The 27,118-nt window shown below is 44.4% G+C and overlaps 1 protein-coding gene across 2 annotated transcripts in view; it reads right to left on the reverse strand.

Annotated features, from left to right (window-relative positions):
* The window catches only part of TTPA (alpha tocopherol transfer protein), a 53,438-nt gene extending 33,637 nt beyond the window's left edge, over positions 1 to 19,801 (reverse strand). For both annotated transcript variants that reach the window (XR_008844246.1, XM_056522031.1), the window contains exon 1: positions 19,493 to 19,801. Coding sequence is in view for 1 of the 2 variants with exons in the window: in XM_056522031.1 (XP_056378006.1) it covers positions 19,493 to 19,696 (204 nt within the window). In the remaining variant the exon portion in view is untranslated. The remainder of the gene's footprint in view (positions 1 to 19,492) is intronic.
* Positions 19,802 to 27,118: the final 7,317 nt, after the last annotated feature.

The raw sequence follows: 27,118 nt of genomic DNA on the forward strand, positions 1-27,118 counted from the left end.
ATTAAGGTCATCCCGAATAAATGACACTTCCGTGCAAGTATGTTTTGTAGCATCACATCACTAGGTTGCTTATCTCTCTCACTCTCTCCCTCCTCCCGCAACAGCACTTCATATCTTGAGCCCGTCCTATTGACTGAAGGAGAGGAACCTTTATTTCTATTAGTAGCAGATGGGGAGGACCACAGCTTATCCAACTTTCCCGTACTTGATTTTTCTTTATCTTTAAGGGGACTATTAGCTGGATTTCTTTTCGGTGCCATATCCCAAGAAAGCCACTCCACAGTAAAACAAAGCGAGGGGGATACAAGGGGAGAACATAATCAGAGGAGGGGGGCAGAGCTGGGCTATAGATAAACCTCAAAGTTCTCTTTAATCTTCCTTTACTCGAAATCCAGGAGGCATCACCTTAAGATAGTAAATTACAGACTCACATATCCTGTTGTAAGTTCCAAGTCGCCTACGGACCACCGGAGCCTGAAGCAGTGCAGTCTGAGTGAGCCTGGAAATCAAGTGGAGGGATAACTTTAAGCAGAGGTGGGGCAAAAACGGAGGGGAGGGTGAGGGGGCCATAATACATATACCTTCAAAGGGGGGGGGGCCTCCCTCCTCTCACTAGGAGAAACCACTAGTCAGAACAAACACAAAAAGGGAGGGGGGGAGAGAAGGCCCCCGACCTCCACCAAAGGGCATGCCCCTCCCCGCAAAACCAACCGCACAATGTCCGGAGTGGACCCCCTCCCCCTCTCCATACCCACAATGGCATTCAACCCCCATGTCCAGCCCAAGGACCATCCGTCCAGAAAGCACAGCTCATGTTCAAAAACAGCAGAGAGGAACAATAGGTGATGTGCCGGCACACAGATCATTCCAAGAAATCCTACCTCAGTCCAAGGGCTCTCTCTGCGGGTGCCCACATCAACGCAGCAGTCCTTCCACGAACAGGAGCGCCGAACGCCGTGCAGACTCTCACCACCACGTGACCGCCGCACGGCCCGGCGCGGACTCATGACCTCACCACCGGTCTCGCGAGAGTCTAGGAAGGCCGTCTATGTCCGTCCTCCTGGCAGGGAAGGAGGCCCCATACACCTTCAAGAAGGGGATCCAGTCCTCGGGGGCCACATCGGGGAATCGGGGCGGCCGCACACCCCAGGTGTCCATCCAATATGGGGTTCGTCGATCCAAGGAGCCGGGCAAAGCATTGGGAGGAGAGGTGAGGGAGGGAGGGCGGAGCAACGGCTAACGCGTCGTGCCGTTAAGGCGGTCCCCACCAATTTTAGATCACGATGCACTATTTTAATGAGAAGAACAAAGAGAGATGGATCCAGCTTGGTGCAGATAAAATTATTTTAATCCATAGGACAAGAAGGATACAAGTACAAGATACAACTTGTATCCTCCTTGTCCTATGGATTAAAATAATTTTATCTGCACCGAGCTGGATCCATCTCTCTTTGTTCTTCTGATTGGCTGGTGCCGTCCAGCACCTGGATCCGTGCTCTGCTGTCCGAGGCGGGGTGAGCTGGTCTTCACTTTACTTGCACTATTTTAATGAGGCTTGTTCCTCAGCTGGCTAATCTTGCCACAACCGAACTTGAGCAATCTTCCGAAGGTCTCTTATTCGGAGGTGCTTTTATAAAAGAAATTGGAAAGATTGTTGGCATATTCACTTCTCTGAACAAAGCACAAACCTCATTGAAAAAAAAGTGTTCCCACAAAAGATTTTTGGGAAGGCTGAGAAAGGAAGGGGCCGCTTTCCCAGCAGAGCCTCCTCTTCCAGGCAAGATTCCAGAGGCCCCATCCAGGACAGAAGCAGCTTCCAGCCTTCCTCTTACAATGCAGTCCCTTTCTTCCCAACCGGAGGATGCCCATGGAGAGCCAAAGGCAATCGCGGTTATCCCAGGACCAGACCCTCCTCAGGTAAGTCCGATTCCTCTATTTTCTTCTCTTCTTTCCTTGGGAGGAAGACTCCAACATTTTATCCAAGCTTGGTCTTCCATAACTGCAGATCTGTGGATACTGAACACGGTGTCAGGTTTTCTAATATAATTCATTTCACCTCTCAAACAACATTCTCATCCCCACTCGATTCAATTCTCACTTACAGATCAGAATCTTATAGACCTGGAGGTCAAAGACCTTATTGCCAAAGGAGCAATTACTCCTGTGTCAAATCACACCCCTGGTTTCCTCAGCAACATTTTTCTTGTAAAGAAAAAAGACGGAGGACACAGACCAGTCATCAATTAACGTCTCCTAAACAATTTCCTTCTCTATCAACATTTCAAGATGGAAGGGATCCACCTTCTCAGAGACATCTTAATACAAAATGACTGGTTAGTAAAGGTAGATCTAAAAGATACCTACCTTACAGTACCTATTCACCCTTCTCACCAACAATATCTTCAGTCCATTTGGAAAGACAAAAATGGCAGTTTACATGCCTACCGTTTGGCCTATCATCAGCCCCGTGGTGCTTCACAAAACTAATGAAGCCCATAGTATCCTTACTACGGAGCAGAGGTGTTCGTCTTATAATATACTTAGACGACATCCTCATCATGGCTTAATCCCATACTCTAATAATCCGTCATCTTCAATGGACACTATCTCTCCTCATTTCTTTAGGTTTTTCAATCAATTACAAAATATAAATATTGACCCCTTCAAGGGAAGTCAAATTTTTAGGTTTCATGTTAGATACTCAGAAGACTATTCTGAGTTTACCCCTCAAGAAACTCCAGACAATACGGAAAGAAATACGTTCTTCCTTAACCAAACATTGTCATTAAGAACTATTGCCCGGATAATAGGCCTGTTGTCAGCATCAATTCAGGCCATTTTTCCAGCCCCACTACATTATCGGGCTTTACAACGTCTCAAAATTCAGCATTTGAGACAAGGTATGGACTATTCAGATATGATAGTCATCTCTCACAAAACCAAAGAATAACTTCTTTGGTGGTTCCATCACATCAAAGCTTGGAATGGCAAGACCATTTTCCATTACTCTCCAGATCTCATAATAGAATCTGATGTCAGCCTTATAGGTTGGGGAGCCCGTTGCGGTCCACTTACCACAGGAGGGAAGTGGTCAGAGAAAGAAACCGGTCTCCACATCAATTGCTTGGAACTATTAGCAGGTTTCTTTGCTCTGAAGAGCTTCACAAAATACAGATCAAATTGCTGTATCTTGCTTCGAATGGACAATATCTCAACGGTTCAATACATCAACCGCTTTGGAGGAACTACATCCAAAACCTTGTCAGACATTGCGAAAGATTTTTGGCATTTCTGCCTAGAGAAGAACATCATTTTGAAAGCGGAATATTTACCTGGTCTAGCCAATTCTATCGCAGACTGGAATTCTCGTTTCCTTTCAGACTCCAGCGATTGGAAACTAGACTCTTCCGTTTTCTCCTCTCTCAATACCCTATGGGGTCCCCTTTATATGGACTTATTTGCTTCCCGGTTGAACAGTCAACTTCCCCTATTCTTCAGTTGGCGTCCGGATCCAGACGCCCTAGGATTAGATGCCTTTCTACAAATTTGGCCTCAAGAGACCCTATACGCTTTTCCTCCCTTCGCATTGATCCCAAGAGTTCTTTCCCAAGTAATAACTCAACAATCAACCATGGTGCTGATAACTCCATGGTGGCCATCCCAGACTTGGTTTCCCCAAATCCTCAGTTTGGCGATGGACATCTCGAGGATACTACCAGTTTTTCCTCTTCTTCTCCAAGACCCATCAGGGAATCCACACCCTCTCATTCTATCGGGCTCCCTATCTTTGACCGCATGGATGATCACGGGTCGTTCTCAATTGATTGCAAATTTTCACAATCGACTAGAGAAATCCTATCAGAAGCCTGGGCTCTGGGCACCCGTAAAGCTTACAGATCAGCCTGGAGACTTTAGGTTCATTGGTGCTCTCAACGATCTTTGGATCCCGTTCGAGCAACTATCCCTCATATTCTAAATTTCCTTTCAACATCGTTTGATTCAGGGAAGGCATATAGAACTATAAACCTCTATCGCTCAGCCATATCTGCTGAACATGAACATGTTAATTCCTTTCCAATTGGCAAACATCCTCTTGTATGCTGTTTACTTAAAGGAATTAGATTTAGGAGACCTCCTCGTCCAAAGTATACTTCCACTTGGGATGTTTCCCTTATTCTTAACATGTTCTCTTCCTGGGAAGACAGTGAATCCCTTTCATTAAATTCTTGTCTATAAAACTTACCATTCTTCTATGTTTAATTTCTGTTAAGGGGGTTTCTGACGTGAAAGCTCTAGATATTTCACGCAGATCTTTCCCCTCACTGAGTTTTGTTTACGATTTCTCGTCGTACCAAAACCAACATTCACTCAGTTTTTTATCCATTTTTACACATCATCCTAAACTATGTGTGGTAAGACGTCTTAAGTCTTATGAACTCAAGACTGATTCCCTTCGCAATCATTCTTTTCATCAATTACTCATTTCCTACTGTAAACCCCATCTTCCTGTTTCTTCCGCTACTTTAGCAAGATGGGTCAGACAAGCTATGCATATGGCTGGAATTGATGTTTCCAAATTTGGTGCTCACTCCACTCGAGGAGCAATGTCCACTAAAACTATTCAAAAAGGAGGGTCACTCAAAAGCGGCCGACTGGTCGTCTGAATCCACCTTCAAGACCTTTTACTTTAGACCAGATAATCACATTTCTATGTCTATTCTTTAACGCATGAATTATAGTATCATGTTATTATTATACAGCTTTAAACTTGCATATATTGTGAGCCTCCTGTCGGACATAAAATTGAAGATTTTCCTAGTTTTAATGACGGAAAATATAGATTTTATTAACGACAGGAGGTGAGCAATATCCCTCCCTATATGTATATTCCCTCCCTTATCATTATTATTATTATTAGTTATATCTTTTCCCTTATGTTTCAGCTTATTAAAATGTATCTTCTACACCTGCATCGGTTGTTTTCGTTCGATGATTACTTTGTTCAAGTCTTCCTGATATGATTTCAAGTCCTCGACCAAGGAACCTCCTGGATCTACAGGACACTATAGATGGACAATTCTCTTCATTACTAGTCTTTGAAGTTTAAACATTGATTCCATATATTGTAATTCTTGCATCTCAGAAAGAGGGAGGAGTTACACCTGCCTAACCTTATATCACCTGTACTCTAACAGGATTGGACGTTACTGTTACCTTTAATGTTTGGATGCACTTAATGTTTGGTTGCACCTTTAAAGTTTTTTTCTCTCATGTTAACTCTGAAATCAACTACTTCGCTGCTGTGAGTTAAGTAAAGAAAGTTAATTGCATATATTGCTCACCTCCTGTCGTTAATAAAATCTATATTTTCCGTCATTAAAACTAGGAAAATCTTAAATTTAGTTTTTAACCTCTTCAGGACATAGGGCGTATGGATACGCTCTGCATTCCGAGTCCTTAAGGACCGAGGGCGTATCCATACGCCGTGGGAATTCCGGTCCCCACCGCTAGCCGGTTGAGGACCGGAGCCGGATGCCTGCTGAAATCGTTCAGCAGGCATCCTGGCATATCGCCTAGGGGGGTCATTATGCCCCCCCATGTCGGCGATGGCCGCAGATCGCTGGACAATTCAGTCCAGCGATCTGCGGCGATTCCGGGTCAATCGGGTCTCTAGTGACCCGGTGACCCGGAATTACTGGCTGATCGGGGCCGTCTCTGATGGCCCCGAACAGCCCGAGCCTGCAGGGGTGAGGTGGCACTGGTGCCACCTCACGATTGCCCTGATTCGTCGGCCGGATTACCAGCCGACAAATCAGGGTGCCTGCTGCGGTTGTCACTCCAGCACCCGCTCCGCCCCTCTTCCGGAGGACGTGAGCGGGTGCGGGACATGTACCCCGGGTGCTGGGGACCCCGATCCCCGGCGTCCCTGTTGGGATCGGGGCCCAAGGAGCAGTGGCGGCGACGACGAGGGACTGACCTGCGCGGCGTGGATCGTTGGAGGTGAGTGACAGCCTCCTGCTGTTGCTTAGCAACAGCTCCCAGCATGCAAAAAGGGCATGCTGGGAGCTGTAGTTATGCAACAGCAGGAGGCAGACCACCACAACTCCCAGAATTCCCTTATGGGCATGCTGGGACTTATGGTTTTGCAATGGCTGGAGGCACATTTTTTCTATGGAAAAGTGGACCTTCAGCTGTTGTATAACTACAACTCCCAGCTTGCACAAACAGCTAAAGTGCATGCTGGGAGTTGTAGTGGTGCATCTGCTGGTTGCATAACTACAACTCCCAGCATGCCCGTTGGCTGTCGGTGACTGCTGAGAGTTGTAGTTTTGCAACAGCTGAAGGCACACTGGTTGTGAAACTTAAAGTTTTTTTTTTTTTACCTAACTCAGTGTTTCACGACCGGTGTGCCTCCAGCTGTTGCAAACTCCAACTCTCAGCAGTCAATGTACACCATGCACCGTACATGCTGGGAGTTATAGTTTTGCAACAGCTGGAGGCACACTGGTTGTGAAACACCGAGTTAGGTCACAAACTCAGTGATACATAACCAGTGTGCCTACAGCTGTTGCAAAACTAAAACTCTCAGCATGTACAGTCTGTCAGCACATGCTGGGAGTTGTAGTTTTGCAACAGCTGGATGTCCCCCCCCCCCCCCCATTGTGAACGTACAGGGTACACTCACATGGGCGGAGGTTTACAGCAAGTATCTGGCTGCAAGTTTGAGCTGCGGCAAATTTTCTGCCGCAGCTCAAACTGCCAGCGAGAAACTACTGTGAACCCCCGCCCGTGCGACTGTACCCTAAAAACACTACACTAAACTACACTACACTACCACAAAATAAAATAAAAAGTAAATAAACACTACATATACACATACCCCTACACAGCCCCCCTCCCCAATAAAAATGAAAGCGTCTGGTACGCCACTGTTTCCAAAACGGAGCTTCCAGCTGTTGCAAAACAACAACTCCCAATATTGTCGGACAGCCGTTAACTGTCCAGGCATGCTGGGAGTTTTGCTACAGCTGGAGGCACCCTGTTTGGGAATCACTGGCGTAGAATTCCCCTATGTCCACCCCTATGCAATCCCTAATTTAGGCCTCAAATGCGCATGGCGCTCTCACTTTGGAGCCCTGTCGTATTTCAAGGCAACAGTTAAGGGTCACAAATGGGGTATCGCCGTACTCAGGAGAAATTGTGTTACAAATTTTGGGGGGTATTTTCTGCTTTTACCCTTTTTAAAAATGTTAAATTTTTGGGAAAACAAGCATTTTAGGTAATTTTTTTTTTTTTTTTTACATTTGCAAAAGTCGTGAAACACCTGTGGGGTATAAAGGCTCACTTTATCCCATGTTACATTCCCCGAGGGGTCTAGTTTCCAAAATGGTATGCCATGTGTTTTTTTTTTTTTTGCTGTTCTGGCACCATAAGGGCTTCCTAAATGCAACATGCCCCCCAAAAACCATTTCAGAAAAACGTACTCTCCAAAATCCCCTTGTTGCTCCTTCCATTCTGAGCCCTCTACTGCGCCCACCGAATACTTTACATAGACATATGAGGTATGTGCTTACTCGAGAGAAATTGGGATACAAATACAAGTAAAAATTTTCTCCTTTTACCCCTTCAAAATTTGGGTCTACAAGAACATGTGAGTGTAAAAAATGAAGATTGTGAATTTTCTCCTTCACTTTGCTGCTATTCGTGTGAAACACCTAAAGGGTTAAAATGCTGACTGAATGTCATTTTGAATACTTTGGGGGGTGTAGTTTTTATAATGGGGTCATTTATGGGGTATTTCTAATATGAAGACCCTTAAAATCCACTTCAAACCTGAACTGGTCCCTGAAAAATACTGAGTTTGAAAATTTAGTGAAAAATCGGAAAATTGCTGCTGACCGTTGAAGCCCTCTGGTGTCTTCCAAAAGTAAAAACACGTCAATTTTATGATGCAAACATAAAGTAGACATATTGTATATGTGAACGAAAAAAAATGTATTCGTAATATCCATTTTCCTTACAAGCAGAAAGCTTCAAAGTTAGAAAAATGCTAAATTTTCAAATTTTTCATCAAATTTACGGATTTTTCACCAAGAATGCTAGTATCAACAACAATTTACCACTATGTTAAAGTAGAATATGTCACGAAAAAACATTCTCGGAATCAGAATGATAACTAAAAGCATCCCAGAGTTATTAATGTTTAAAGTGACAGTGGTCAGATGTGCAAAAAATCCTCCGGTCCTTAAGGCCAAAATGGGCTTGGTCCTGAAGGGGTTAAAGTGTACCTGTCATAGCACAGAAGAAAAATAATGGTTTATATATGTTACTCACTAGGTCATGCAGATGCTTTACATGTCTTTTTTATGTGTCCCATGTTCTGTGTGTCCAGAAAGGAACAGGAAGTAGAGATCAGAAGGGACCTGTTGAGTATTGGAATGGCAGCAGTATGTGATCTGTGACAGTCCTGTTGACCAATTGGGAAGTGGGGGAACTGGGCCAATCAGCTCATTGCTGGCATCCCTCCTGATGGCTGGATATTTATACCAGCAGTTGCGAATCTGCTACGACCATGATTGGTCTCTCTTTCGCCTTCACCATCGTTTTGTTTAATACTTAGCTTTTCCTGGATCCTCACAATTTGCCCGTTTCCTGACTCTCTTGCCTCTTGATTTTGAATTGATGTACCCTCCTGGTTTGACCCTTGCCTGTTTATTGGTCTGCCTTTGTCTTCTGACTTTGTACTGCGATGCCCTCCTGGGTTTGACCTGGCTTGTCCTCACTCTGTTTGTTCTGTCTGATTTTGTACTACACCTGCCTGTTGGTCACAAATCTGACCTCTCCAACTATTATGATGCCCCTGCACTTAGTCCTGCATTGCAATCATCGGCCAGTGGGGCCACCGTTTAAGGTAGATCATCTGGTATTTATTGACGATGGCTGGGGTGATCATTAGCGTGAACTATATTCCCTATCGCCGGACCTGACTATACAAGTATGATATCATATGGAGACCAGATTAGAACATAGCTCTGGCACATTAGATTCAGGCTTTAACCCCGTAAATGTACGTCCTGGTGATGTGGTACTTAACACACCAGGACGTACATTTACGGAGCGATGCCGGCATCATGCACGGCAGGTCCCAGCTGTGGATCGCAGCCAGGGACCCGCCGGTAATGGCGGACACCCATGATCCCGCGGATGTCCGCCATTAACCCCTCAGATGCCGTGATCAATACAGATCACGGCATCTTCAGCATCGCGGTCACTTAACAGGATGATCGGATCGCCTGCAGCTCTGCCGGGGCGATCCGATCATCCTACACGGCAGACGGCGGTCCCCTCACCTGGCTCCGCTGCCTTCCGGGAGTCTTGTGCTCTGATCTGCCTTCCCGCAGACCAGAGCAGAAGATGACCGATAATGCTGATCAGTGCTGTGTCCTATACATAGTACTGAACAGCATTAGCAATCGAATGGTTGCTATAAATAGTCCCCTATGGGGACTATAAGAGTGTAAAAATAAAAGTAAAAAAATAAAGTAAGAAAAATGTGAAAAACACCCTCCCCCAATAAAAACGTAAGTTGTCCCATTTTCCCTATTTTACCCCTAAGAAGTGTAAAAAAATTATTTTATATACATATTTGGTATCGCCACGTGCATAAATATCCAAACTATTAAAATAAAGTGTAAATGATTCCATACGGTGAACGGCGTGAACGTAAAAAAAAAATCCAAAATAGCTGCTTTTTTATAACATTTTATTCCAAAAAAATTTATAAAAAATGTAATAAAAGTTTCGTATAAGCAATTATGGTATTAATTTCCCCACACAAATAGTATTATTTTGGTTGCGCCATACATTTTATGGTAAAGTGAGTGATGGCATTACAACGGACAACTGGTCGCGCAAAAAACAAGCCCTCATACTAGTCTGTGGATGAAAATATAAAAGAGTTATGATTTTTTGAAGGGGAGGAGGAAAAAACGACAACGTAAAAATAAAATTGTCTTAGTCCTTAAGGTCCAAATGGGCTGAGTCCTTAAGGGGTTAACTGGCATTAGGTATTATGCCAAGGGCAAAGATCATTTGGCAATATACACCTCTTACATTTAGGGCTGGGGCATCGTGCTCAGTGGGTGTTAAGTCCAGTGATGGGGTCTTTAAGGTGGAAGTACCTCTAGTGGAGTCAATGTTGCTTGGGAAGTTCTGGTTTGGTGAGTGCTTTTTGAAGAGGAAGGCATCGTAGGTCAGTTTAGGAGGGTTATGTTAAAAAGGCTCAACTCCAACAGAAAGGTCTGGAGGTTATCTAGAGAGTATAAAGTTAAAGGACAACTGTAGTGCAAGACTTTAATATATTGCTGTGCCTGGGCTACAAAATAAACTTTAACATGCCTTCATATGTTCCCCCGTCAGTCCGGTACCGGCCTCATGGTCCAGCGGTGCTAACCTCATTCAACTTCCTGGGGATGGAGGCGTCACAGAGCCGTTGGCGTATCACCGGCCGCAGCGATGTCCTGCCCCGGCCGGTGATAGGCTGAGCCCACTGTCATGTATGGAGCCAGCCAGAGCTCCTTACATGACAGTGCGCTCAGCCTATCACCGGCCGGGGCAGGACATCGCTGCAGCCGGTGATACGCCAACAGCTCTGTGACGCCTCCATCCCCAGGAAGCTGAATGAGGTTAGACCACTGGACCGTCAGGCCGGTACCGGACCGACGGGGGAACGTAGGAAGGTATGTTAAAATTTATTTTGTTTATTTTTGCAGCTCGGGCACAGGAATATAGAAAAGTCTTGCACTACAGTTGTCCTTTAAGGACCTACCTCCATGGCCGATGGAGAGGATATAAGAAAAGCCCCTGTGGCATAGGATGCAGTGGTCCCTGAGTAAATCCAGGAGAGGCTTGAGCGCACACCATTGGGCAGGTGTATTGAGCCAGAGAGGCACTGGGGTGTTGATCATAGAAGCTAAGGCTATGTTCAGACAGTGGAATGTCTGCACAGAACATTTACGTGCAGATATTCCACTGACAGCGTAGTGTCGGCAGCACATGTCGGCGTTAGAACTGCTCAGAAATGTGCTGTCTCATAGATGGCAATGTGGTAACTTGGTGGGGGTAGAGGGTAGTTGGGGTGTTGTGGTTCTTGAATTATAAAGGGCGCTGTTAACCCTTGTCACTCGTGACGCCAGGGTGAGGGTTAAATACTGTAATGTTGCTGGGCCTATCGCCACCCTTCCCAAGAACGATAGGTAAATGTGTAATAAATGGATTGTCCACAACCACTGTCAACTGAAACTTGCAGGAACTTTTACTGAAGATTTTCTGAAGCAGACAATAGCAATAACAGTCAATGAACAAAGTCTATTTGTATCTGAACAGTGATTGACAGTTGGTTGAGATCAGGTAAGCTCAGTTTAGCTTTAGGAGGATTTCGTTGCATAGATCCGCTGGATTTAGGGGTGCGTTTAGGTCCAGTGATCTTGCGATGAGTATCGGGGAATTAGATATCTATAACCGCGGTGATGTAGGCCGAGGCCGCAAGGCTTTGGCCTAGTAAAATGTACTTGAAAGTTGCGGAGGTCCTACCTCATTCAGTGACAGCAACCCAAGAGAGAAGAGAGCGATTAATGGCCGCAGCTCCCTTATATGGGCCGGGGCTGAGCTGTTTTGGATTGGTCCAAAACAACTGTCACTCACCGTCACACGGCATTATGGGATAACACGTGACACAAGAACCACCTAAGGTCCTTCAACATACCATAGAGTTCTGAACCATGTCACATGAACCCGTAGGTCCTGCGATGCTAAAATAAGTGAGTAACACATATACAAATATTTACATAGATAATATTTATAAATACCAAGTTACTAAGGGGTGACTAGGGGTTAATTAGGGAAGCGAACCCCAACAGTCCCAGGGACTCTGACTTTGGGGACTAATAACTAAGGCACAGTATGAAATACGCTGCCGGGACACCACAGCAATGCATATTCTTTCTGCGGACTCCGAATTCAGGATTTCCAAGGCAGAAACATCTGCTGCAGAAATTCCACTGTGTGAACAGAGCAGCAGAACCCAACAGAACTCATTGGGATTCTGCTGCTGCAGAATGTCCGTGTGGAAGATTCATGTGGGATTTCACACGGACATTTGCAGTGTGAGCCCAAGAGGAAGCAGTGCCCTTTATGAGCTATATCAACTTCTAAATGATGGTTATGCTCACATGTCAGAATGTCCGCACTAGAAAAAATATCCATACAGACATTCTGCAGACTGCTAGGACCACTCAGGACAGTGTTGTCTCACAGATGGCAAGGCATTCCGTGTGGAGTCCGCAGGAAGAATGGATATGTTCATACTTTCTTCGGACACCGGAATTTGAATCACAGCGATGGAATTCTGTTATGTGCACAGCGCAACAGAATCGCTTTGAAATCTGCTGCTGCGGAATGTCTGTGCGGAATTGCACTGCAGAATTCTGGCGTGTGAACATAGCCTCAGGTGGACAACTCAGCAGTCTAATTAATACAGAGATTGAGATTCAGACAGTGGTTCAATGGGAATACCCCAGTGCAGTCTGACATAAGATGTAAACTTAGGGCAGTGTTTCCCAATTAGTGTTGCAATTGTTTCCCAATTAGCTGTTGCAAAACTACAACTCCCAGCATGCCCGGACAGCCATAGGTGGTATGCATCATTAGCCTTTTAAATGCTGCGATCGTCAAGACCAAAATGGGCTGTGTCCTTAAAGCCTACCTGTCAGATCTCACCAAAAAATAAAAATAATATGTTACTCAGTAGCTAACAGTGACAATGTACATCTAATGTTTATTCCTCTATCACCTATATTTATTACAAAAATACCTCTTTTCATTAGCTCACAGTGTTAGAACTCCTCTCAGGGGAAGGGGGCGTATTCCTCCCTTGTGGTGGTGGGAGGTGATTGGTGTGTGGTGGAAGGGGGCGTGTCCCTCCCTTATGGTGGTGGGAGGTGATTGTTGTGTCTGCTCATACAGCCTTGTCCATGAGTCATCTCTTGGACAAGCCTGATGCTACTTCAGAATTGGTTAATGTCCCAGTAGGTTTGCAGACTCCTGGTGGTGGGATTTTCAGAGGCCGTTTTCTTTATTAAATATTAAAAACATTTTAAACAACCATATTACAAAAGGTCTTTAATTTTCATTAGTAAAAACATATAATGTTTTTTTTTTAGATCTGAGAGTGGGCATTTAAGGGGTTAAATAAGGTGCCTAAATGACTATGCTAACTTCATGTGTGACACACTCCTTATACCTTGTGAAAATTGTTATGTCATTGTTAGATTTATACATGACTCTCACAGTAAAGAATCGTCCAGTATGAATATTCCTGTATCCAGTAGCCTCTATATAACAATATATCAAAATAGCGCTGGACTATCAGAAAAAAACATAGAGGGATGTTTTTTAAAACTTGTGCAAAGGAACAGTGAAGCAGGTGCAAGCAAAGATTCATCCCCTTAGTTTAGCTATAGCTACATCTGCATGGATTCTTACGTTTTCCACTTTTTAGTGTAGGTTTCCAGTGTTGTATGTTAGGGCTTGTTCACATTGCTGTCTGGCTCTGTTATATGGAGCTCTGTCGGTATGTCCGTTGGAATGGCGGCAGTTTAGAGGGGAAAAAAATATTGCATGCACTATTTTTTTTCCGGTAAATTACCGGATCCTTGACGGACCCCATTTTAGTCAATGGGATCTGTTAGGACACAGTGGAGTGTCCGATCTGTTTTTTGGGCACATTCGTCACAAAATAAGAGCCAAAAGGGCCCTTAACAGGACAGAGCACAACAGCAATTTTAACTCAGCATTAGATCTTCTGCTCACAGGAGAACACACAGTAGAGCAGAAAGTACACAACTAGTTTTTCTCAAAAAATTGAGCAAAGCAAATGCTTTAACACATCAGCTGCTGTGGCCTCTACAGCTGTTGTTGGATGAAGCGCTGTCAGATCTGTTACTGGAAAACCTGTTTTTGTTGTTTTTTTTGGGCGGGGGGGGGGTTGTTTGTTTTTAAATGCCTATTACGTTTAACCCATTTTTGAACACACGTTTCTGGTGGCGTTTTTTTTTTTTTTGTCATTGGTGCATGCATTTTTTTTTCCTGGTATTTTTAAAATCCTACAAACACACTAAAAACAGTACAAATCAAAATGTTTTCTATGTAGTGCATTTTATAACACTTCCATGAAAAAGCTGTCAAAAACACTACAACATAAATCCTATCTAAGGCTAAGTCTTTCCCCATTACTTTTGAATTATTTGTGGCTTCGACTTAAAAACTGCCAGTTTTCCAAAAAAACAGCAAGTGAAAATTTGTTTGGAAACCAAGTCTAACATATTTTTAACATATCCACTGAATGCACTGACACTAAGAAAATGTGAAATGTATAGTGTAGTACTGAAAGAAGCTACCCTACTCACACATACAATATACAAATTGTTCCCAACCCGTAGAGGTGGGTTTCAGCGGCGCTGACCAGGGATAGGCACGTCAGGTGCAATAGCACTCCATGACAATAGGGCTCTCCCTTAGGACTAACCCCTAGTCGCCTCATGTAAATGTTATTTAATGTACAAATAAATATATATTTAATATGTTAAATAGGAATACCTCTTTTCTAATTGTATTATGGTTCAAAGACCTTTGAGTCATGTGATACCCAGAGTTCACTGGGTTCATAACTGACAGGTTCTGCTGACCAATGAGCTTTGTCCCGCTCTCTTAATATATAAGTGGAGCCACTAGATTCTCTCTCTTAGCTCTTACTCTCTTCCTGCAGGACTAGCAAGCAGCACTAATCTCAGCACAATCATCAATTCAAGCTGGGCCTAAAGCCTAAGAATCCGCAGCCACTAAACGTGAGTTACTCTAGCTCAAATTACTGAATCCTGTGTGACTACTAGAAACTCAAATCTTCTAAAAATAGTAGCACACTGGCTAGCAAACAAAGCTCATTGATCCGGAGTCCCAGCATACCTGTGAGGAACCTGTATCCCGGTTCACTTGTAAAAAACTGTTGTGTTACATGCCGTTGCAAAAAATATACAGTAAAGTTACTTCAAGTTTACTTCAGAAAATCTGCAGTGGACATTCCGTTATTTCTCCCTGCTGTTTGTGGGACGGTTGGCGGTAGGACCATTACATTGGGGAAACCTCACCCTGGCGTCACAACAATTATTGGTTAATACCACCATACCCTACACTCTCACCTGCACCACCCAGTTACCACACCGCCATATGGTCTCCTCATGCTGATGTTACCACCTCCAGGCTCTCTCATTCTGCTGCCATGGATACTGCAAAACAGAATTAAGGTGCTGATCCCCAGTTACAGAAATTCCTCTGCATTAGACCACAAGTAAGTATTGAGGATATGCATTAGCTAAAACTTTACTTTACTTTTCTTAGGATAAAATATATGGACCCAATTATTATTATTTTTTTTAATCTAACATAAGGAAAGAGTTACATTGTGTTGTTTAAGTATTCCCTTAATTTTTTTGAGCAGTGTATGTACCTCAAATTTTTTTTTTTATAAAACATTTTATAAAACAAAAGGAAAGGTGTGCAAAAACACCATGTGCCACCTACACCACCAAGTATTGATGTGATGCAAAGACCTCTAAAAGATGGAAGGGAACAACGTATGGTTAATTGTAACAGGTGGGGGTAAAAACTTCCCCTGTAAGGCCCTACTATTGCACTTTTAATTCCCTTCTTGGCAAGTGTTACTCGTCCAAAAAAAGGCGGCCCCACACATGAACCTCTCCCTATTTCCAGCTAAAAACCCTGGGAAATGGCAGTGTTTTTATTTGGAAATAGGGAGAGGTTCCTGTGTGGGGCCGCCCTTTTTAGGACGAGTAACACCTGCCAAGAAGGGAATAAATAGTACGTGAGTAGGGCCTTACAGGAGAAGTTTATACCTCCACCTGTTACAATGGACCATACGTTGTTCCCTTCCACCTTTTAGAGGTCTTTGCATCGCATTAATACTTGGTGGTTTAGGTGGCACATGGTGTTTTTTGGACACCTTTCGGTTTGTTAGATTTAAAAAAAAAATTTGGGTCCGTATATTTTATCCTAAGAATGTTAAAAGTTAAGTTTTACAGAATGCATAAGCTCAATACTTTGCACACCAACACTTTGACAAAAGAGACCGCTTTATTCTGCCTACCTGCCTGAGCTACTATTCTGATCATGCCACCTGCCTGATGCCACAAATCTGATGCCAAGTTCTCCTTCTTTCACCCACCTTCGTCACCGGGAACTGGTACTAACACCCACCTACCCACTCTACGAAAGTGTACCAAAGTACACGGCAGTGCCGACGTGTGGAGCTGTAACTATGGTCAGGGACAATACATGTCCTTTACAGCCAACTGGGTAAATGTGGTTCCTGCACAGCCACAACAGCAACTTGGACCGGTCACGCTGCTTCCGTCTCCACGCTCTTAGGCCGTTGGTCCTGTGACAGTGTGAGATTCCGCCCCTCATCCTCTACAGTGTCTTATAGTCACCCCAAGGAGAACTCCTCTCTCCATGAAAAATGTGGAGAGACTGACCTTTGTGAAGATGAATCAGACATGGATCAGCCAGGATTTCCAACCACCAATGCCTGATGCATCAGAGTAGATTGACCATGGTGCCACACAAACACTTCACAAATATGGATAGTGACAAACAGATTTAAGGTGCTGCTCCCCAGTTACAAACATTCCTCCACATCAGACCTTTTTTGACCCACCTTCATCATCGGGTACTGGTATTGCCACCCACCGCACCACTCTGTCACCGGTTCACTTTCAGGACTCCTGATGCTGCTGCCACCTCCAGGTTGTCTTATTCTGCCACCATATGTTCTCCTCATGCTGCCACCACCTCCACGCTGTGCCATTCAGCCACTATATGTTCTCCTCATGCTGCTGCCAACTCCAGGCGGTGCCATTCAGACATTATATGGTCTCCTCATGCTGCCGCCACCTCCAAGTTGTGTCATTCAGCCACTATATGGTCTCCTCATGCTTCCTCCACCTCCAGGCTGTGTCATTCAGCCACTATATGGTTTGCTGATGCTGCTGGGCCTGGGACATTACCTAAAAAAAAAATTTATGGTAGCACTAGCTACCATAAATCTTCAATTTAAATTTGAAAATTCAGCTTTTAATCTTAGGGATTGTGAAGCTCTATTGTTTCCTCTTGCTGCCGCCAATTCCAGGCTGTGTCATTCTGACAGGTAATGGTCTGCTCATGCTGCTGCCACCTCTAGGCTCTGTCATTGTTCCACCATGTTACTCCTTGTTAGTTTGGGTTTTGTGGTCATACAGCATTAGTTCAAAGTAAACACCAGGACATTAAACTAGGGAATCTAATATAAATCTTAAATTTAAATAAAAAAAATCAATGTAATCTTTTCAAGACAGAGGCCTTATGGACGCTGATGTCATATTACATGTGGAATTATCATAAGAATCCAGTGAAACAGCTTGGAGCAATAACAATGAACCATTACTGATTAAATGAAACATTTGCACTTTCATATTCAGGGGGTGCTGAGAGGCAGGGGCTGGAACAGGTGGTATCTCGCCTGGCAGAGGACCGCCAGATCGATGCTCACCAGAATGGGTAATCAAAAAATTAAAATAAATTCAAATAAAAGAAATATGACATAAATAATCTGCCACATCCAGATGCTCTGCAGCAGTGATTCTAATAGCAATGCCTCTCATCTGCATGTCATACTGAATAACAGTATTATTTCACTAACACAGCACACACCTTATGCATGTTAGGACAAAGCAAAGTGTTCTAAACCCATATTGAGCCTCTCTGTAGGCCACAAATAGCTGTTTTTAATAGCGATTCGCCGCAAATACATTCGGTCCGAACTGAATTTTTGGGGAAAATGTGGCGAATCGGCCAAATCTGATCATTTATAACATGCTGATCTCATATAACAAACTGACTATATACTAACATATATAGGAGCTCTGGTCAGTAGCTCCACTCTTCAATACTATCCAAGAAACAGCCGCACACAAGGGAGTAGTGAAAATGGTGAAGATTTATTCCATCAATCCAGTGCAAAACAGAACAAAGTTTTTGCGACCTCACGTCGCCATTTTCAAGCTCGAGCTTGAAAATGGCGACGTGAGGTCGCAGAAACGTTGTTCTGTATTGCACTGGATTGATGGAACAAATCTTCACCATTTTCACTACTCCCTTGTGTGCTGCTGTTCCTTGGATAATATATATATATATATATATATATATATATATATATATATATATTTATATATAATATGACATAGCAGGAGCAGTGTTAGTAGCGTCAGAAGTTGTATCACTATATACACATCCACTGACAGCCTGCTCTATGCAGAATTTTTTGCCACTGAGGCACTATAGATAATAGTCTGATCGTATATAACAGACTGATCACATTGTAATAATCTGATCATATATAACAGACTGATCACATTGTAATAATCTGATCATATATAACAGACTGATCACATTGTAATAATCTGATCATATATAACAGACTGATCACATTGTAATAATCTGATCATATATAAAAGACTGATCACATTGCAATAATCTGATCATTTATAATAGACTGATCATATTGTAATAATCTGATCATACATAATAGACTGATCACATTGTAATAATCTGATCATATATAACAGACTGATCACATTGTAATAATCTGATCATATATAACAGACTGATCACATTGTAATAATCTGATCATATATAACAGACTGATCACATTGTAATAATCTGATCATATATAAAAGACTGATCACATTGCAATAATCTGATCATTTATAATAGACTGATCATATTGTAATAATCTGATCATATATAATAGACTGATAACATTGTAATAATCTGATCATTTATAATAGATTGATAATATTGTAATAATCTGATCATACATAATAGACTGATCACATTGTAATAATCTGATCATTTATAATAGATTGATAATATTGTAATAATCTGATCATACATAATAGACTGATCACATTGTAATAATCTGATCATATATAATAGATTGATAACATTGTAATAATATGATCATATATAATAGACTGATCATATTGTAATAATCTGATCATTTATAATAGACTGATAATATTGTAATAATCTGATCATATATAATAGACTGATAATATTGTAATAATCTGATCATTTATAATAGACTGATCACATTGTAATAATCTGATCATATATAACATATAATAGACTGATCATATTGTAATAATCTGATCATTTATAATAGACTGATAATATTGTAATAATCTGATCATTTATAATAGACTGATAATATTGTAATAATCTGATCATTTATAATAGACTGATCCCATTGTAATAATCTGATCATATATAACATATAATAGACTGATCATATTGTAATGATCTGATCATATATAACACTTACCCTTACAGCCTGCTCTATACAGAAGTCTCTGGCTCGGAGGAACCGCAGTAAGAAGTGATCGTGGAGCCCCAGGGGCCAGTGCCCGCTCTCCGCCTCTGCCCTCTTCCGGATGATCCCTATGGCTTCAGCCACCACCGGGGAGTTTTCGGGCAGCTCATTCAGCCGAGGGTTCCCCTTCTCAAAGTCCTCCAGAGTCGCAGACATGTTCCAGAAGAGCTCGAAGAAGTTTGGGGAATGTTCCTCCTCCTGCTGCGGGGAGGGAGGCAGCTCTGCTGGGCTGTGCCTGGGCTGCTACACGTGCGGCCAATGTTAAAGGGACAGAGAACTTCACACAAGCAGCAGAGCTGAGTACACTGGGGTGATATCAGTCAGCAGCCTCCTGTCATTACTGTCCATATACACAGTGCTTTGTACACAGGGGGTGATATCAGTCAGCAGCCTCCTGTCATTACTGTCCATATACACAATGCTGAGTACACTGGGGTGATATCAGTCAGCAGCCTCCTGTCATTACTGTCCATATACACAGTGCTGTGTACACTGGGGTGATATCAGTCAGCAGCCTCCTGTCATTACTGTCCATATACACAGTGCTGTGTACACTGGGGTGATATCAGTCAGCAGCCTCCTGTCATTACTGTCCATATACACAGTGCTGTGTACACTGGGGGTGATATCAGTCAGCAGCCTCCTGTCATTACTGTCCATATACACAGTGCTGTGTACACTGGGGGTGATATCAGTCAGCAGCCTCCTGTCATTACTGTCCATATACACAGTGCTGTGTACACTGGGGGTGATATCAGTCAGCAGCCTCCTGTCATTACTGTCCATATACACAGTGCTGTGTACACAGGGGGTGATATCAGTCAGCAGCCTCCTGTCATTACTGTCCATATACACAGTGCTGTGTACACTGGGGGTGATATCAGTCAGCAGCCTCCTGTCATTACTGTCCATATACACAGTGCTGTGTACACTGGGGGTGATATCAGTCAGCAGCCTCCTGTCATTACTGTCCATATACACAGTGCTGTGTACACAGGGGGTGATATCAGTCAGCAGCCTCCTGTCATTACTGTCCATATACACAGTGCTGTGTACACAGGGGGTGATATCAGTCAGCAGCCTCCTGTCATTACTGTCCATATACACAGTGCTGTGTACACTGGGGGTGATATCAGTCAGCAGCCTCCTGTCATTACTGTCCATATACACAGTGCTGTGTACACTGGGGGTGATATCAGTCAGCAGCCTCCTGTCATTACTGTCCATATACACAGTGCTGTGTACACTGGGGGTGATATCAGTCAGCAGCCTCCTGTCATTACTGTCCATATGCACAGTGCTGTGTACACAGGGGGTGATATCAGTCAGAAGCCTCCTGTCATTACTGTCCATATACACAGTGCTGTGTACACAGGGGGTGATATCAGTCAGCAGCCTCCTGTCATTACTGTCCATATACACAGTGCTGTGTACACAGGGGGTGATATCAGTCAGAAGCCTCCTGTCATTACTGTCCATATACACAGTGCTGTGTACACAGGGGGTGATATCAGTCAGCAGCCTCCTGTCATTACTGTCCATATACACAGTGCTGAGTACACTGGGGTGATATCAGTCAGCAGCCTCCTGTCATTACTGTCCATATAAACAGTGCTGTGTACACTGGGGGTGATATCAGTCAGCAGCCTCCTGTCATTACTGTCCATATACACAGTGCTGTGTACACAGGGGGTGATATCAGTCAGAAGCCTCCTGTCATTACTGTCCATATACACAGTGCTGTGTACACAGGGGGTGATATCAGTCAGCAGCCTCCTGTCATTACTGTCCATATACACAGTGCTGTGTACACTGGGGGTGATATCAGTCAGAAGCCTCCTGTCATTACTGTCCATATACACAGTGCTGTGTACACAGGGGGTGATATCAGTCAGCAGCCTCCTGTCATTACTGTCCATATACACAGTGCTGTGTACACTGGGGGTGATATCAGTCAGCAGCCTCCTGTCATTACTGTCCATATACACAGTGCTGTGTACACTGGGGGTGATATCAGTCAGCAGCCTCCTGTCATTACTGTCCATATACACAGTGCTGTGTACACTGGGGGTGATATCAGTCAGCAGCCTCCTGTCATTACTGTCCATATACACAGTGCTGTGTACACAGGGGGTGATATCAGTCAGCAGCCTCCTGTCATTACTGTCCATATACACAGTGCTGTGTACACAGGGGGTGATATCAGTCAGCAGCCTCCTGTCATTACTGTCCATATACACAGTGCTGTGTACACTGGGGGTGATATCAGTCAGCAGCCTCCTGTCATTACTGTCCATATACACAGTGCTGTGTACACTGGGGGTGATATCAGTCAGCAGCCTCCTGTCATTACTGTCCATATACACAGTGCTGTGTACACAGGGGGTGATATCAGTCAGCAGCCTCCTGTCATTACTGTCCATATACACAGTGCTGTGTACACAGGGGGTGATATCAGTCAGCAGCCTCCTGTCATTACTGTCCATATACACAGTGCTGTGTACACTGGGGGTGATATCAGTCAGCAGCCTCCTGTCATTACTGTCCATATACACAGTGCTGTGTACACTGGGGGTGATATCAGTCAGCAGCCTCCTGTCATTACTGTCCATATACACAGTGCTGTGTACACTGGGGGTGATATCAGTCAGCAGCCTCCTGTCATTACTGTCCATATACACAGTGCTGTGTACACTGGGGGTGATATCAGTCAGCAGCCTCCTGTCATTACTGTCCATATGCACAGTGCTGTGTACACAGGGGGTGATATCAGTCAGAAGCCTCCTGTCATTACTGTCCATATACACAGTGCTGAGTACACTGGGGGTGATATCAGTCAGCAGCCTCCTGTCATTACTGTCCATATACACAGTGCTGTGTACACAGGGGGTGATATCAGTCAGAAGCCTCCTGTCATTACTGTCCATATACACAGTGCTGTGTACACAGGGGGTGATATCAGTCAGCAGCCTCCTGTCATTACTGTCCATATACACAGTGCTGAGTACACTGGGGTGATATCAGTCAGCAGCCTCCTGTCATTACTGTCCATATAAACAGTGCTGTGTACACTGGGGGTGATATCAGTCAGCAGCCTCCTGTCATTACTGTCCATATACACAGTGCTGTGTACACAGGGGGTGATATCAGTCAGAAGCCTCCTGTCATTACTGTCCATATACACAGTGCTGTGTACACAGGGGGTGATATCAGTCAGCAGCCTCCTGTCATTACTGTCCATATACACAGTGCTGTGTACACTGGGGGTGATATCAGTCAGAAGCCTCCTGTCATTACTGTCCATATACACAGTGCTGTGTACACAGGGGGTGATATCAGTCAGCAGCCTCCTGTCATTACTGTCCATATACACAGTGCTGTGTACACAGGGGGTGATATCAGTCAGCAGCCTCCTGTCATTACTGTCCATATACACAGTGCTGTGTACACTGGGGGTGATATCAGTCAGCAGCCTCCAGTTATTACTGTCCATATACACAGTGTTGTGTACACAGGGGGTGATATCAGTCAGGAGCCTCCAGTCATTACTGTCCATATACACAGTGCTGTGTACACAGGGGGTTATATCAGTCAGAAGCCTCCTGTCATTATTGTCCATATACACAGTGCTGTGTACACTGGGGGTGATATCAGTCAGCAGCCTCCAGTTATTACTGTCCATATACACAGTGTTGTGTACACAGGGGGTGATATCAGTCAGGAGCCTCCAGTTATTACTGTCCATATACACAGTGCTGCGTACACAGGGGGTGATATCAGTCAGGAGTCTCCTGTCATTACTGTCCATATACACAGTGCTGTGTACACAGGGGGTGATATCAGTCAGGAGCCTCCAGATATTACTGTCCATATACACAGTGCTGTGTACACAGGGGTGATATCAGTCAGGGGCCTCCAGTCATTACTGTCCATATATACAGTGCTGTGTACACAGGGGGTGATATCAGTCAGGAGCCTCCTGTCATTACTGTCCATATACACAGTGCTGTGTACACAGGGGGTGATATCAATCAGAAGCCTCCTGTCATTATTGTCCATATACACAGTGCTGTGTACACTGGGGGTGATATCAGTCAGCAGCCTCCAGTCATTACTGTCCATATACACAGTGCTGTGTACACTGGGGGTGATATCAGTCAGAAGCCTCCTGTCATTATTGTCCATATACACAGTGCTGTGTACACTGGGGGTGATATCAGTCAGCAGCCTCCAGTTATTACTGTCCATATACACAGTGCTGTGTACACAGGGGGTGATATCAGTCAGGAGCCTCCAGTCATTACTGTCCATATACACAGTGCTGTGTACACAGGGGGTGATATCAGTCAGAAGTCTCCTGTCATTACTGTCCATATACACAGTGCTGTGTACACAGGGGGTGATATCAGTCAAGAGCCTCCAGATATTACTGTCCATATACACAGTGCTGTGTGCACAGGGGGTGATATCAGTCAGGAGCCTCCAGTCATTACTGTCCATATACACAGTGCTGTGTACACAGGGGGTGATATCCGTCAGGAGCCTCCAGTTATTACTGTCCATATACACAGTGCTGTGTACACAGGGGGTGATATCAGTCAGGAGCCTCCAGTCATTACTGTCCATATACACAGTGCTGTGTACACTGGGGGTGATATCAGTCAGGAGCCTATCATTACTGTCCATATACACAGTGCTGTGTATACACTGGGTGATATCAGTCAGCAGCCTCCAGTCATTACTGTCCATATACACAGTGCTGTGTACACTGGGGGTGATATCAGTCTGAAGCCTCCAGTCATTACTGTCCATATACACAGTGCTGTGTATACACTGGGTGATATCAGTCAGCAGCCTCCAGTCTTTACTGTCCATATACACAGTGCTGTGTACACAGGGGGTGATATCGGTCAGCAGCCTCCAGTCATTACTGTCCATATACACAGTGCTGTGTACACAGGGGGTGATATCAGTCAGGAGCCTCCAGATATTACTGTCCATATACACAGTGCTGTGTACACAGGGGGTGATATCAGTCAGGAGTCTCCTGTCATTACTGTCCATATACACAGTGCTGAGTACACTGGGGGTGATATCAGTCAGCAGCCTCCTGTCATTACTGTCCATATACACAGTGCTGTGTACACAGGGGGTGATATCAGTCAGGAGCCTCTAGTCATTACTGTCCATATACACAGTGCTGTGTACACAGGGGCGATATCAGTCAGGAGCCTCCAGTAATTACTGTCCATATACACAGTGCTGTGTACACGGGGGGTTATATCAGTCAGAAGCCTCCAGTCATTACTGTCCATATACACAGTGCTGTGTATACACTGGGTGATATCAGTCAGGAGCCTCCTGTCATTACTGTCCATATACACAGTGCAGTGTACACAGGGGGTGATATCAGTCAGCAGCCTCCAGTCATTACTGTCCATATACACAGTGCTGTGTATACACTGGGGGTGATATCAGTCAGCAGACTCCAGTCTTTACTGTCCATATACACAGTGCTGTGCCACTGGGGGTGATATCAGTTAGGAGCCTCCAGTCTTTACTGTTCATATACACAGTGCTGTGTACACAGGGGGTTATATCAGTCAGAAGCCTCCAGTCATTTCTGTCCATATACACAGTGCTGTGTACACTGGGGGTGATATCAGTCAGGAGCCTCTAGTCATTACTGTCCTTATACACAGTGCTGTGTACAAAGGGGTGATATCAGTCATGAGCCTCCAGTCATTTCTGTCCATATACACAGTGCTGTGTACACAGCGGGTGATATCAATCAGAAGCCTCCAGTCATTTCTGTCCATATACACAGTGGTGTGTACACAGGGGGTTATATCAGTCAGAAGCCTCCAGTCATTTCTGTCCATATACACAGTGCTGTGTACACAGAGGGGTTATATTAGTCAGAAGCCTCCAGTCATTTCTGTTCATATACACAGTGCTGTGTACACTGGGGGTGATATCAGTCAGGAGCCTCCAGTCATTACTGTCCATATACACAGTGCTGTGTACACTGGGGGTGATATCAGTCAGGAGCCTCCAGTCATTACTGTCCATATACACAGTGCTGTGTACACTGGGGGTGATATCAGTCAGAAGCCTCCTGTCATTATTGTCCATATACACAGTGCTGTGTACACTGGGGGTGATATCAGTCAGCAGCCTCCAGTTATTACTGTCCATATACACAGTGCTGTGTACACAGGGGGTGATATCAGTTAGGAGCCTCCAGTCATTACTGTCCATATACACAGTGCTGTGTACACAGGGGGTGATATCAGTCAGGAGTCTCCTGTCATTACTGTCCATATACACAGTGCTGTGTACACAGGGGGTGATATCAGTCAGGAGCCTCCAGATATTACTGTCCATATACACAGTGCTGTGTGCACAGGGGGTGATATCAGTCAGGAGCCTCCAGTCATTACTGTCCATATACACAGTGCTGTGTACACAGGGGGTGATATCAGTCAGGAGCCTCCAGTTATTACTGTCCATATACACAGTGCTGTGTACACAGGGGGTGATATCAGTCAGGAGCCTCCAGTCATTACTGTCCATATACATAGTGCTGTGTACACTGGGGGTGATATCAGTCAGGAGCCTATCATTACTGTCCATATACACAGTGCTTTGTATACACTGGGTGATATCAGTCAGCAGCCTCCAGTCTTTACTGTCCATATACACAGTGCTGTGTACACAGGGGGTGATATCAGTCAGCAGCCTCCAGTCATTACTGTCCATATACACAGTGCTGTGTACACAGGGGGTGGTATCAGTCAGGAGCCTCCAGATATTACTGTCCATATACACAGTGCTGTGTACACAGGGGGTGATATCAGTCAGGAGCCTCTAGTCATTACTGTCCATATAGACAGTGCTGTGTACACAGGGGCAATATCAGTCAAGAGCCTCCTTTCATTACTGTCCATATACACAGTGCTGTGTACATGGGGGGTTATATCAGTCAGAAGCCTCCAGTCATTACTGTCCATATACACAGTGCTGTGTATACACTGGGTGATATCAGTCAGAAGCCTCCTGTCATTACTGTGCATATACACAGTGCTGTGTACACAGGGGGTGATATCAGTCAGCAGCCTCCAGTCATTACTGTCCATATACACAGTGCTGTGTATACACTGGGGGTGATAACAGTCAGCAGACTCCAGTCTTTACTGTCCATATACACAGTGCTGTGTACACTGGGGGTGATATCAGTCAGCAGCCTCCAGTCTTTACTGTCCATATACACAGTGCTGTGTACACAGGGGGTTATATCAGTCAGAAGCCTCCAGTCATTTCTGTCCATATACACAGTGCTGTGTACACTGGGGGTGATATCAGTCAGTAGCCTCTAGTCATTACTGTCCATATACACAGTGCTGTGTACAAAGGGGTGATATCAGTCATGAGCCTCCAGTCATTACTGTCCATATACACAGTGCTGTGTACACTGGGGGTGATATCAGTCAGCAGCCTCCAGTCATTACTGTCCATATACACAGTGCTGTGTACACAGGGGGTGATATCAGTCAGAAGCCTCCAGTCATTTCTGTC

This window comes from Hyla sarda, chromosome 5 (assembly GCF_029499605.1).
Source record: "Hyla sarda isolate aHylSar1 chromosome 5, aHylSar1.hap1, whole genome shotgun sequence".
In the NCBI taxonomy this organism is placed as follows: domain Eukaryota; kingdom Metazoa; phylum Chordata; class Amphibia; order Anura; family Hylidae; genus Hyla; species Hyla sarda.